Genomic DNA, 15214 nt, shown 5'->3' on the forward strand with positions numbered 1-15214 from the left:
GACATGATGCTGGCTGGTACCCTTGCCCGTTTCAGTCTTCTCAGGAAGTGCAGTTGCTGTGAGGAGATGTGTGTCCATGAAAGGTCTCTCTGACCACTTAATGGAACACACAGGTGACTGCAGGCCTGGCAGTCTGAAGTTAAACACAATCTGGTGGAAGAACTCAGTGGGGTGTGCAGTGTCAGTGGGAGCAAAAGAACGGTTGATGTTTTGGGCTGGAGCTCTTCATTGAGACTGGGAATGCAGAGAGAGAGAGAGAGAGAGAGAGAGAGACAGGGACAGGGGAGAGGAGCAGGACAGGGAGCCCCGTGAGAGGTGAACCAGGACAGAAAGAGGCAGAAGACTGGCAGATGCCAGACAAAGGGAGAGAGAGGGCACAGGTGGAGGAAGATGGGTCACACAGAGTGAAGTGGGTGATGAGAAGAGAAAGGCTACCCTTGCTGGAAACTGATCCGCAGAGAAGATGACACCATTCATGACACTGACTTTGATGTTTTGAATTCCATATTTACTTAATTTCAATATAAAAGCTGCTGAGGGACTCAAACTAATGTGTCCAGATCAATAACCCAAGCCAGATACCATATCTGTGTTGTACAGTGTGATCAGATGAGGCGTTGAAGTCAACCTCCACTTATGATGACTTGTGAATGTAAAAGATCCCATACCACTCTTTTGAAGAAGATCAGGGGAGCTCTTCCTTGTTTTCTTCAGCTCTTATCTCATAGATTGCTTAGTTATTATTAGCATAATGGATAGCGCAACGCTATTACAGCGCCAGTGACCCAGGTTCAAATCTGGCACTGTCTGTAAGGAGTTTGTATGTTCTCCCTCTGTCCACCCTTCAAAACATGTGGGGGCTGTAGGTTAATTGGGGTATTTGGGCGGCAAGGGCTCTTGGGCTGGAAGGGCCAGTTACCATAAGAACACAAGAAACAGGAGCGGGAGTCAGCCATTCGGCCCATCAGACCCTGTTCAATGAGATCACAGTTGATCTGTTGAAAGGCTCATCTCCACTCACCTGCCTTGTCCCCATATCCCTTAATTTCCCTACCATGTAAAAATATTTCCAACTTTGTCTTAAATATATTTACTGAGGTCACCTCCACTGCTTCAATGGGCAGGTTCACCACCCTCTGGGAAAAGCAGTTCCTCCTCATCTCCGTCCTAAATCTACTGCCCTGAGTCTTGAGGCAATGTTCCCTAGTTCTCATCTCCCCCACTAATGGAAACAATTTTAACTTCCTCTATCTTATCTACGCCTTTCATAATTTTACAGATATATTGATTTAGAATATACTATGCTGTATGTCTAAATTTTTAGGCGTAACAGCATGAGTCCATGCTGACCAATTTACACCCCATGAACCTACAACTCCCAGTATGTTTTGAACGTTGGGAGGAAACCGAAGTCCCCGGAAAAAAGCCACGCAGACATGGGGAGAACATACAAACCCCTTACAGTCAGCGGGGGATTCAAACCCGGCTCCCGATCGCTGGCGCTGTAATGGCATTGCACTAACCGCTACGTGAAATGTTGGCTTAATTTCACTACTTTTCACTTCATGTTTTGCGATGAGAACCTTCATTTCCCATGGCTTTTCCAGAGTCCAAATGTGGCGGAATAAGTGACTTGACTGTGTTTGGAGAAGCCATGGTTTTTAAAAAAATGAGTAAAATTATTAACAGATGATAAATTATGTGTAAAAATTGACAATACACATACCTCCAGCCAAGAACATGAACTAATTAATTGTGACAGCACACGAGACATTTTCCATTATTTCATCCTGATCACTGGGAACTGTCACAGGAGTTACACAATTGAGAAAAAAAAGCAAATTCAGACTGAGGAGCCTGTCGAATGCCTAATGAAAATATTACTGTGTCTGACAATGTTGGCAGTTCAATTAAATTTGCCCAATAGGTTGGGAAACAATTAAAATTGTTCCATTCCTTGACACACCTCCCTCTGAAGAGTGCTTGTCCCAACCTGACCACCCACAGATTGGTCACATATTTTCTGGTTGGGCATAAGAACATTGACTTTACTGCTTCCCATTAAACCTGCTTGCCTTTTCTTTCCACTTCCCCCTTTTCCTGTCCTTGCAGTCTTTTCACCCACACAGCCCTACCATCCCTCTCCCCCCTCATCGCTGCTGTCCCCGCCCTCCTTTCTCCTCCTATCACCTCCTGCCTTGCCCCCTCCTACCCTTTTGTTCGGATGCTTGCCAGCATTTTCTTATACTTTGATGAAGGACTCAAGCCCGAAACGTTGGTTCTGTATCTTTGCCTTTGCTACATAAAGGACACAATTTGACCTGCTGAGTTTCTCCAGCATTTTGTGTTTTTATTCAACAGAATTTTGTGATTTACTTCTGAAGAGCACTTCAACCTCAAAGAAAGAAATTGGTACATCACAAATGAAACTGCAGTTTGCACATAGGTTTTCAACTCGATGTCTACAGAGCCAAGGATGACTCACGAGGGATGTCAAATCCCTTTTAATCCGTGTGCATGTGGTTGGAATTGGGAATGGACTGCTTGCAGATGTGGTGGAGCCAGGTTCCATTGTGGCCTTCAAAAGGAAATTGGAAAAATACGTAACAGAGAAGACGTAGCTAGGTGAAGGAAAAATGGTTGGCAGGGTTGAATGAGAGAGAACTCCAGTACAGGCATGATGGGTCCCATTCTATGATTTCACAATACATAGGATGTTGCCCTGACATCAGGTACTGAGTTACAAGTAAAGGTTAAACAGGTTGAGACTTTATTCCCTGGAGCATAGAAGAATGAGGGGAGATTTGATAGGCTATTTAAAATTATGAGGGGAACGAGAGAGTAAATGTAGGTCGGCGTTTTTCACTGAGGGTAGGTGAGGTACAAACCAGAGGACATTGGTTAAGAGTGAAAGGAGAAAAGTTTAGGGGAACATGAGAGGGAACTTCTTCACACAGGGAATGTGCAACAAGCTGCCAGCCGAGATGGCAAATGCGGGCTCAAATTCAACATTTAAGAATAATTTGGATGGGTACATGGATGGGAGGGGTATGGAACGCTAAAGACTGGGTGCAGGTCAGTGGGACTAGGGCAGAAAAATGGTTTGGCACAGACTAGAAGGGCTGAAGGGCCTGTTTCTATGCTGTAATGTTCTATGGTTCTATTCGTTAGAGTTTCACCCCAGGATGCTCACCAGATAATTCCAGAGAATGGGCGCAACAATCTCCCCACCATTGAGAACATCTACAGGGAGCGCTGCTGTCGGAGGGCAGAAGCAATCATTTAGAACCCACACCACCTTGCACACACTCTGTTCTCGCTGCAACCATCAGGAAAGAGGTAGCGGTGCCACAAGACTCACACCCATCAGGTTCAGGAACAGCTGCTCCCCCTCCTCCATCAGACTCCTCAACAACAAATTCAATCAGGGACTCATTTAAGGACTTTATTGATTTAGAAAAATTCTCTCTGTATTGATTAGATTTCTTTATTTGTTTACACTGAGTACAGTTTTTTTTTGCACTACCAATAAGTGGTAATTCTGCCTGGCCTGCAAGAAAAAGAATTTCAGGGTTGTACATGATATCATACATTTATTGCCATCTCGGCTGACAATAAATCTGAAATTTGAATCTGACAATGTTTCAACACTCTCCCCAATATTTTGCTCCACTAAGCTCCTCATGATGCCTTTTGTTTTGGAAGTACATACATCAGTACAAGTTTTTTTTTGGTCAGGAGGATCTCTGGAACAATATTTGAGGGTAGGGGGAAAATAGTGGGATTGAGTTTACATGTTGGGAAGGAGGAGGTGCAATGTAATGCAGGAATATAAGAAATAGGAGCAGGAGTTGGCCATCTGGCCTGTCAAGCCTGCTCCGCCATTCAATGAGATCACGGCTGATCTGATGACCGGCTCATCTCCATTTACCTGCCTTTTCCCCACATCTCTTAATTTCCCAACTATGTAAAAATCTATCCAACCTTGTCTGAGGTACATTTACTGAGGTCGCCTCCACTGCTTCAATGGGCAGCAAATTCCACAGATTCACCACCCTCTGGGAAAAGCAGTTCCTCCTCATCTCTGTCCTAAATCTATTCCCCTGAATCTTGAGGTGTTCCCTAGTTCTAGTCTCCCCCACCAATGGAAACAATTTTAACTACCTCTATCTTATCTATGCCTTTCCTATGTTTCTATCAGATGTTCAACTATGATAATTGAAAAGTTCTGTCACACCAAACACTGGCTTGGAGAAGGAATGCTTGTGCACCCAAAGAGAACTGGCTTTCAAAAAATTTCTTGATCACCGTCCAATGTTTCTGCCTGCCGGGATGGGTGGAGCCCAACCACAACAATAGGCACAACTGTTGGTAATTTTATGAACTGGTTAAGTCAATAAACCAGTCTTCATAGTTTCAAGATCATTAATCCAGAGTCAGGAGTTTGAATCCTTCCATGGCAGCTCGGGAATTTAAGGTCATAAAATAAATCTAAACTTTTTTTTAAGTTAATCTTTCTGCTCTTACATCAGTCCCAGGGAGACTGCACCTGGAGCATAAGGGTTCTGTCTAGTCTCCTGACCAAAAGGGAGAAAATATTAACAAGAGAGGGGAGTGCAAGAAAAGTTCACCAGATTAATCCCTGGGATGTGAGGATTACCCATGAGCAGAGATGGAGCAGACTGAGCCGAGACTTCCCTGTACTTTGGAGAATTATTGGTGATCTTATTGAAGCATAAATCTGCCTGACAGGGTAAACACATGGATAATACTTCCTTTGGTGAGGTTGCTTAGAGCCAGAGGTGATTCAGAACTGGGATTTGACCAATTTCTTCATGCAGCAGGCAGAATGTCTTCGGAATTCTCATTGCAAATGACCGATGGTTGGGAGCTCAGGTTCAGATGTCAGATTTATTGCTAGAGTACATACATGACACCACATACAACCCTGAGATTCCTTTTCCTGTGGGCGAGTCAGAATGAACACTTATTGGTAGTGCAAAAAAAACTACACAATGTACACATGTAAACAAATAAACTTGAACTTGAAAAAAGACCAAGCCCCTGTCAGTCAGGTATGAGAGTTGGGAGAAGGTTTCTGCTCGGATGAGGTAGTGTTGGAGAGGGTGCAGAGGAGAATCACTAGTATTTTGCCTGGAAATGGAGGGCTTCTGGGATGATAAGAGACTGTATGTGCTGGTGTGGAGCAGAAGACATTGAGGGGTGACTGGATAAAATATTGAGAGGGGTAGAAAAGATGGACAGTAAATATTTTTCTGACATGGGGCGTTGAAAGAAAGAGGACATAGGACCAAGATGAGAGGTTGGATATTTTGAGGGGATCAACAGGAGATCTTTTCTGCATTGAGCGGGGTTGGAGTCTGGAAAGGCGACCTATGCAGAAGGCAGAGGGCAAATACTTTTGTGGTGTTTAAGAGCCATTTGAATTGCCAAAGTGTAGAAGGCAAAGGACCTTGGGTGGTAACTGGGAGTACAAAGGGCAGTGTTGGCATGATGGGATGAAGGGTCTGTTGCTGTGCTGTATCACCCTATGCTGTATCACCCTGTATCACCTGGGGACACAACGACAAAGGAGTTAGAAATATAAGCCCTGATGTTCTTGGTGTCTACAGCAGAGAACCTGCTGCCCCTCCACCATCAAAATCCTCAACAAAAACTCAAAGACTCATTTAAGGACTCTTCCTTTTTCACTTTGTTGTTTTTATCCTGATCCGAATTGCACAGTTTGTTTACATTTCTTTGTGCACATTATTCTTTTTTTTACTACCAATAAGTGGTCGTTCTGCCTGGTCCACAGGAAAAAGAATCTCAGTGTGAAGGTTAAAACTTTTTGATTCTTAGTTAATTTTGTACCAGTCTCTTTTCGAGAACTATTGTTTGTAGTGTTACCATAGTGACCATGATGTAATATGTCTTAATATTACAAGTCTGTGGACCCTTAAGATTATAATAGGGTTCAGAAATCCTGATCATAGGATGGGATGTAGCGGATGTTACCGGACATAGCAAATGCAACAGCTTCCTGTACACAACACATGTATCTCATATCTCTTGTCTACAAAGCAAGTGTGCTTCCAGGCATATAATGTTACAGTACACATATAAGCTATAACACATGTCTTTATAGTCTTAATGAACACCTATATTACTGTAATATGATGTTCACACACATTCAAATCGCATAACGTTCTATTTCACAGAACATATTGTGGACATGAAATGACAAATCTGAAATCAAGAGGAGAGTCATGGTAATGGCAGAATTTCTACCTGGTGTAAAGTCCTGCAAAATGAGGTGGACACAGCCCAGGACATCACAGGCGAAACCATTGGTAACATCTCCAGGGAACGCAGCTGTCAGAGAGCAGCAGCAATCATCAAAGATCCACAGCACCCAGCACATGCTCGGTTCTCCCTGCTGCCATCTAGAAAGAGGTCTCAGTACCACAAGAGTCGCACCACCAGATTCAGGAACAGCTACTCCCCTTCATCCCCCTCCACCATCAACAACAAACTCAATCAGGGACCCATTTAAGGACTCTCACCTTTGCACCTTATTGATTTTTTTTACTCTCTGTATTAGACGATCAGTTTTTTTATTTGTATACATGTGTACATTGAGTAGTTTTTTTTATACTACCAATAAGTTATAATTCTGCCTGGCCCGCAGGAAAAAGAATCTCAGGGTTGTATGTGGTGTCATGGATGTATCTGACATCTGAAACAGATAGCTAGCCCATCTCCTCTCCCTGGAGGTCCAAGGCTGAGCTGTTGCAGCAAACTCACATTACAGCAACCAACAGGGCAATTTTCCATTGGCGCCTGGCAGAACACACTGCTGCTCCTTGCTTCTGATGCTCAGCAAACAATTCAAGCCTGTCCACTCGATTTCCTGTTGGACATTTTTCTGGCAAGAGTCACGCTGCTGAAGATTGGAGCCCTTCCAGACTGGAGTCAGCCATCAGCTCTCTGCCCTACCAATTGCTCATATCCATTTTAATGATCGCTTAGCTACCAGTAATCCCACAGTCCCAAGGCTGATTGAAATCAGCGCGGCTTGAGTGTGAACACTTGTTGGCGCTCAGTCAGGTTAAGCAGAAGTAAAATAAATGGGTCGCTTAAAACCTGCAATAACTTTCTTTTCACATGACAGGGGCCTGAAAGGAATAGACTTCCTTGAAAATGAAATGGCATGAAGCAACACATAGAACATAAAACACAGAACACTACGGAACAGTACAGGCCCTTCAGCCCTTGATGTTGTGCCAACCCATGTATTCCTTAAAAAAATACTAAACCCTCCCTATCCCGTAACCCTCTACTTTTCTTCCATCCATGTATCTGTCTCAGATCCCCTTAAATGCCACCATCACCACTGGCAAGGCATTCCAGGCACCCACAACTCTCTGTAAAAACCTAATGTCTCCCCTAAACTTCCCTTCCTTCACTTGGTACTCATATCCTCTGGTGTCTGCTATTCCTGCTCTGGGTAAAAGGCGCTGGCTATGCCTCTCAGAATCTTGTGGACCTCTCTTCTTTCTTCACTCCAAAGAGAAAAGTTCCAGCTCTGCTAACCTGGCCTCATACGACTTATTTTCCAATCCAGGCAACATCCTGGTCAATCTCCTCTGAACCTCTCCACAGCTTCCACATCCTTCCTAAGGATGTGACCAGATCTGAACACAATGCTCAAGTGTGGTCTCACATTGATGTTGGATTGCTCAAAATTGCTCGGCTGGAGATTTCATCCTCGTGTGGAGGCTTTTATTTTAGTACCCGACGACAATGAGGGATTTTCTTTTCCTAATTAGTCACTGCCAGTTAATGAGTTCTTCAGGGTATCCCGGGTGTTGCCTAATGCTTTGGGATGTGACCAGAGAGCAAGACACAGCTATGTCTTTCAAATGGAAGATCCTAGACTTAAACTTAATGTGAAGAGATGTGATGAAGTGTATGGTTTTTCAGTACAGCTGTACTTCCTTCCTGAATTGGGCTTGTATTGATTTCAGAGAGTTCAGGTCAAGTTAATTGTCATCTGATTGCACAGGTACAACCTGATGGAAAAGTGTTCTCTGGTCCTCGGTGTAAAACACGCAGACACACAACCAGACATAACGCACATACAGACAACAATACATATGCAGGAAAAGTATTTAATCTCTTCAAATAACTAAATAAATATTGTTTTATGAATATGAGAGTCTCGGATGATCAGTGTGAGCAGTTCCTTTGGTCGTTCAACATTCTCACTGCCTGCAGGAAGAAGCTGTTCCTCAGCCTGGTGGTGCTGGCTCTGATACTCCTAGATCTCTTCCCCAACGGGAGCAGCTGAAAGATGATGTGTGCGGGGTGGAAGGGGTCCTCAGTGATTTTGCATGCTCTATTCAGCCAGCGATCCTGGTAGTTCATGTCGATTGTGGGGGGGAGACTCCGGTGATCCTCTCTGCCATGCTTATGGTGCTGTGGATTGACCTCTGATCCATTTCTCTGCAGCAACTGTACCACGCTGTGATGCAGCCGGCCAGGACATTCTCGATAGAGCTCCTATAGAAGGCTGACATGGTGCTGGCCGGTAGCCTTACCATAAGTTTCCACTCAAATTGGACTCGTGGCTCAATGTATCAAACCGCCGGCACAAGGTCCTTCTGATGCCACAGGATGGACAGAGGGGCCTGTGGAAATACTGAAACTGGTCCAGTGGAGCACACTTTTCTTGAGATGCAGAACAGATCATATTATTGGTGATGAAGGCTGGGATTTGGTCTGCATTGGGCATGCAGTAAACTGGGCAAATTTCCTCACCGACTTCAGGCGTCAAAACTGATGCCTTCATTAATAATCATCTGGCATTGCAACACTGTCTGACACTCGAAGCGGGGGCCAATGTTGGCACGGATCAAGAAATCATTGCTGAGCATCTTCTGCTGATTAAAATCACTGATGTTGGAGAGGGAATGAGACTGCTGGAAATATTCTGAAAATTGCCAGTCTCCAGGCTGTAAACAAGGAGGCTGCAGATGCTGGGGGACTGGAGCAGTCCACAAAAAGTGCTGGGAAAACTCAGCAGGTCACGCGGCATCCACGGAAAGCAATAGGCCGTCGACATTGCAGGCCTGAGCTCTTCTTCAGTTGCCCCGAATAAGAAGGTGGGGGTGGGTGAAAGGGAAGGGGGAGGAGCGCATGCTGGCAGGCGATTGGCGGTTGAAGCTCAGAGAGGGCAGAAGAGAAGGGAATCACACGTGGTCGCGGAGCTGGAGAGCAGTGGAGATAACAGAAGGAGAGCAGTGAGAGAAGCTCTTAGAGACTTCCCTTCGAAGAGAGGAAGAAAACCTCTTCAGGGTAGGCATCCCACAAAGAGACTTTGCAGTGAAGAAGGTGAATGAAAGTAAACATGATGCTGCTGGGGTCAAGTATATTACACAAAGAGTATCTACGTTCTCCCTGTATCTGTGTGGGTTTCCTCCCTCCCTTCAAAAATATATGGGGTTGTATTTGGGTAGCACAGCCTCGTGGGCCAAAAGGGCCTGTTACCGTGTTATAAGTAAAAAAAACGAGCTGGAAGAACTCAGCAGGGCACATATTATGGGTAGCACAGTGACATGACTAGTGGGGTGACACAGTTAGGGTAGTGATTAGCACGATGTTGCTACAGCGCCAGTGACCCAGGTTGGAATCTGGCGCTGTCTGTAAGGAGTTCGTACGTTCTTCCTGGTGCTCTGGCTTCCTCCCACCCTCCAAGAATGAACAGCATTGCAGGTTAATTGCATGTAATTGGATGGTATGGGTTTCAGTGGCCAGAATTGCCTTCTACCATATTGTAAATAGAAACAACTAGTGTTACGCCTGGCTTTCATCCTGACATTAGCCGCTGTCTGTGAGGATTTTACTCGCGTTAATGGCCAAACACAATTTTATTTTTTCTATTTTTACATTACTCATTGGTTAATACATTTCCCAGTGAAATTCAAAGTAAGTGGGAAACAGATGAGTGCTCCTGCTCTATCCAAGGCTCAAGATTACATAAGAACATATGAAATAGGAGCAGGAGTCGGCCATCCGGCCCATCGAGCCTGCCCCGCCATTCAATGAGATCATGTCTGATCTGATGATCAGCTCATCTCCACCTGCCTGCCTTTTCCCCATATCCCTTAATTCCACAACTATGCAAACATCTACCTAACTGCGTTTAAATATATTCGGTGATGTAGCTGTGACTGCTTCCTTGTGTCGAGAATTCTTTTTATAGTTTCATTTTCTCTGGGAGAAGTTCATCCTCATCTCTGTCCGAGTAGGACTACCCCAAAATTTGAGGGATGGTTTAGCTAAAAGTGACAGGGAGAGGCCAAGGTTACCTTGGGGATAAGTTATTGAGATTGTCTGGACTAATGGTTTATGGGTGTAGTGTACATGATAACCCAATCAAAGAAAAGGAATGGGTTGCAAATTGTAGGGCTGTGGGCCAATCCCAAGTGTGCCAGGTTGTATGAATGGAGAAACATCCCAATCCGAAATGTTGACCATCCCTTCACCTCCACAGATGCTGCCCGTGCTCCTCTCTGACCATCGCCCCCGCCACTCCCCACCTCACCGAGTTCCTCCAGCAGCTCAAGTTTGCTCCAGAGTCACAGACAGATGATTTGCAGCAGAAGTTTACCACTCTGACACAGACAGAGAAAATGAAGTTGCACAATTTGACACTGGAGGTGGAAACTACCTTGTTTTAGCTTTCTTTCCCGGCTTTGTCTTGCTCCCAACTTCAAAAACAGAGCACTATTTATTTAAAAAAATAAACATGCAGTCCAGATATTTTCCAACAAGCTGTTTGGACTGGGTGAAGGAGTGTTTATCCAAACCTCTCACCCTCTCTGTTACCATTACAGCCGAAACCCTGATCCACCTAATGGCTCAAACTGAACCCATTCCACAACTCTAAAAGAAAACATACAGAGCTGTTGCTGCTCTGATGTTTCTTGTGTGCTGCCTGAATGTTTCATTGAAATGTGTCACTCTGTTACCCACAATTCTGTTTCGTGAGTGATGGGCCGACTCTCGCTGTTCTGAAAGGGTCCCCACTATGAGTTTACCCTGCCACTCCCAAAGGCAAGGCTAACACAGGAATAAGAGAAAGCGTATCCATTCAGTCAAAGACTGGCCGCAGGATGGCGGGGTTAGTGCAACGATGTTACAGTGCCAGTGACCGAATCCAGCTCAGGCTGTATGTAGTTTGTATGTTCTTCCCGGGTCTGCATCAGTTTCCACCGAGTGCTCCAGTTTCCTCCCACCCTTCCAAACATAGCAGGGTGTAGGTCAATAAGATGTAATTGGGCGCTATGGGCTCATAGGCTGAAATGGCCTATTACCGTGCTGTATAAATTTAATTTAAATCCTGACCATATCTTCCACCCTACAGATGCTGCCTGACCTGCTGTCCCCTCATGTATCTTTTTGCCCCAGATAGCAGCATCTATAGTCTTAACTGCCTCCACCTAATTCCACGTATCCACTTTATGTGTTAAGAATTTAGACACAGTAAAACACATGGTATGCGGCACCTATGGGGATTGGTAGATGCTGGATAAGTGAACTTTCCAGTTGCTTGAAGTTGCGTGTTGTGTGATTGGCAAACTAACGGCGAGGTGCTTCAATTTTTAACTCCTGTACTATTGAATCTATTTATTCTCTGCAGTTTCTTTTGCTGGTTGGTTGAGTTCTGGTTAACAGGGATTTTACTGCAGATCAAAAATGAATAATTGATTTCACATCAATTTATATTTGCATGAGAGAGAATCAAATCACCAACACAGAAGGTGGTGCATGCAGATCAGAACATCACAGACATTTTCTCTCCTTCACGAACTCCATCTACATCTCCCGCTGCCTAGGAAAAGTAGCCAACGAACTGAAACAACCGTTGCACCCCAGATACACTGTTCTCCCTCCGCCCTTCAGGGGAAAGGCTCGAGTGCACCAACGTGCTCCCCCGCAGTCATCAGGCTCCTGAATGAACCCCACAACCCCAAATCTATTCTTCTGGGTAAACGATAGAGCACATGTGAGACTGAGTTTGTCCTGACCAAGCCAGCTTCTGTGTGAACAGCTGGATCTAGAAGTGCACCATACCTGTTTGTGGGGGTAAACATTGATGTGGCACTTGATACATTCTTGACCCATGTTGGCCCAGGAGTTTCCACTCATCCATTTCCTTTTACACTTGGGGCACTTGTATTCACCGAAGCAGCGCTTCTTTCCCTGGTAGGGAGTCAGTCCTTCTCCTTTGGGACGAGCCTACACAATAAAATGAACACACAGATGTTACAAAGGGAGAGGAATATTGTACACATTCGACGCTTGGAGCATGCAAAAAGCAAAGCATCACAGATGCTAAAAATCTCGAAAAAAAAATAAACAGGAAAGGGCAGCACAGTTAGCATGGTGCTATCTGGCACTGTCTGTAAGGAGTTTGTACGTTCTCTCCCTGTCTGCATAGGTTTCCTCCAGGCGCTCCAGTTTTCTCCCACCCTCCAAAACCATATGGTGGGAGGTGGTGGGGGGGGGGGGTTTGTAGGTTAATTTGGTGGCACAGGCTTGTGGGCTGGAAGGGCCTGTGTCCATGCTGCATCTCAAAAATTAAACTTGAGAAAATTAAAATGCTGTCAAATCCACAGGAGGTCAGTGACACGATGGATCTCTCTCCACAGATGCTGCCTGACCTGCTGAGCATTTGTCGTCTTTTCTTTCTAGTTTTCATGCACATTGTTCAGTAAGGATTCCCCAACTCAGAATAATCCATAAATCTCACCCCCATTTCCAATTAGACCACTGAATTTGCTAACAACCTACAAGGAGAGATTTTTTTTTAAATATCCATTTTTGAGAATAGCCAAATCTGAACCATTAATATGTCATTATAGAAATGTAGTTTAAAGTTCAGGAGAGAATCTAAACAATTTCGCCACTTAATTTTTCATCACTGCTGCTGAGGAGCACCTTAGACTAATGTGGGCCTTCCAGAGAGAGGAGATCTCAGAATCAGGTGTGATGTTTCTTTTATTGTAATAAAGAAACTTAGGTTCTTTTAAAACAACTATATTTTATTAGCTATAGACTCAAGACCATGTGGAGGCATCCATCATGAATCTAACTGGAGCTGCAACAAACTAGTCTCTGACTCCTTCTAATGGTGAGGAGGATCACTAGCTCTCTATCATTACAAGTGGTTTAAAGGGCCACCTTTACATCACGATGATGCAATGATACTTCAATATCAAGCAGCCATGACAATGACAATCGATGTCTTGTTGGGGGGTGAATCAAATTTCAGTCATGTGACCAGCATTCATCCTGACCCTGGGTGCTGTCTGTGCGGAGCGTTCTGTGGCAACGTCAGGCCAAAGTGCCTGAAAGTGTCTCCTTGCCCAGAATAAGTTGGTAAATCAACTATCTCATCATAGTTTGTGGTGACCAGCTCCCAAAGCTTTTCTGTATTCTGGATTGCATTGGGATGTCTTGATACGAAAGATAGTTGATGAGTACAAATGATCGTGTGGGCAATAATTGAATCAGTTTTTATTGTCAAGTGTATAAAGAATCAGTGAGAAACAGTGTTTTACTTGCTGCCCTAGCAAGTCAGCCCACACTCCATTACAATATTGCAATATATAGGAGCAGAAGTAGGGCTTTTGGACATCGAATCCACTCCACTACTCCATCATGAGCTGATCCATTCTCTCACTCAGTCCCACTCCCTGGCCTTCTGCCCATTACCTCTGATATCCTGTCTATTCTGATACCTGTCAATCTCAATAAAGAAACCCACACAGATACAGGGAGAACGTGCAAACTCCCTATAGACGGTACTGGATTCAACCCAGGTGACTGGCGCTGTAATAGCATTGCATTTACCACTAAGCTAAGCCGTGCCACCGAAAAAAATGAGGCATCTTGCCTCAGGGAAAAAGTTCAGTTAAAACAGTGCAAGGGTAACATCATTTTAATGATGGAAGGTTTGCCATCCAGGAAGAGGCACCAAAGAGTTCGGGCCCTCACAACCAGATTACGAGACAGATTTTCCCCCAAGCCGTGAGACTCCTGAACTCCAGGGACACAGGGCTAGCATATGAAACATGATATTTATAACTGATAGGTTATTTATAAAAAAGTTTCTGATGTAATTTAGCCATGTAAATAATCAGCTGCACGGTGCGGAGAAAAGCTACCTCATTTTCACTGCAATGGTTATGGTACGAATGACAAATAAATGCGACTGACTTTGTTCTTTTTATTGATGATAGCTGGGTAGAAACTGCCCTTGAATCTGGTGATGGACAATTTTAAATGCATGTGTCTTCTGCCTGATGGGAGAGAGGGTGGGAGAAGAGAAGATCACACGGATCACTCATTATAGTTGGATTCATGAGGAGATTTAGTGAAAAGCAAATGCTGCACGTGCTGGAACTCTGACAGAACAACTGAAGCAGCCTCCAGGACTCGGGTCTGGCAGGATTCGTGGGAAGTAGCTCCCCCTACAGTCACTGCCTGACCTGCCAACTGCTTCCAGCATTTCCTACTTCAACACAAATTGACAATTGCTTGCACTCTGGTAAAATGAGGACCATCTTTTCAGGTTTTGCATTGCAGCCTGCAGGACAGAAATTCAATGCTTTCAGTTAGCCCCACACCCTGCCCAAACCCTCCCCACCATCGAGAACATTTACAGGGTATCGGTGCCACAAGACTCACACCACCAGGTTTAGGACCAGCTGCTACCCCTCCACCATTAGACCACTCAACAACAAACTCAATCAGGGACTCATTTAAGGACTCGTACTTTTGCACTTTATTCACCCTTTTCTCTTTGTATTGCACAGTCAGTTTGTTTACATTTTTTATTTACATGTGTTATTTGAGTACAGTTTTTTCATGACCATTAAGTGGTAATTCTGCCTTGCCCGCAGGAAAAAGAATCTCAGGGTTGTACGTGATGTCACGTATGTACCCCGACAATAAATCTGAAATCTAATCAGCCATTTCAGTCTCTAAACTTTACAATTCCAGAATCCTCTCCTCTTCTGGTACGTGAGACAGTTTGTCTCCTCCGTTCATCGTCTAACCCCCTCTCTCCACAGGCACTTCCCTCCTGATCTCTACCAATCAATGACATTCATTTTTGCTTTCCTTCCTCCAGAGTTCAACC

General features: G+C 44.5%; 1 protein-coding gene across 3 annotated transcripts in view; it reads right to left on the reverse strand.

Annotated features, from left to right (window-relative positions):
* The window catches only part of zcchc24 (zinc finger, CCHC domain containing 24), a 180262-nt gene that overhangs the window by 19022 nt on the left and 146026 nt on the right, over positions 1-15214 (reverse strand). For all 3 annotated transcript variants that reach the window (XR_011340177.1, XM_069885399.1, XM_069885400.1), the window contains exon 3: positions 12142-12306. Coding sequence is in view for 2 of the 3 variants with exons in the window: in XM_069885399.1 (XP_069741500.1) it covers positions 12142-12306 (165 nt within the window). In the remaining variant the exon portion in view is untranslated. The remainder of the gene's footprint in view (positions 1-12141; positions 12307-15214) is intronic.

This window comes from Narcine bancroftii, chromosome 6, assembly GCF_036971445.1.
Source record: "Narcine bancroftii isolate sNarBan1 chromosome 6, sNarBan1.hap1, whole genome shotgun sequence".
In the NCBI taxonomy this organism is placed as follows: Eukaryota; Metazoa; Chordata; class Chondrichthyes; order Torpediniformes; family Narcinidae; genus Narcine; species Narcine bancroftii.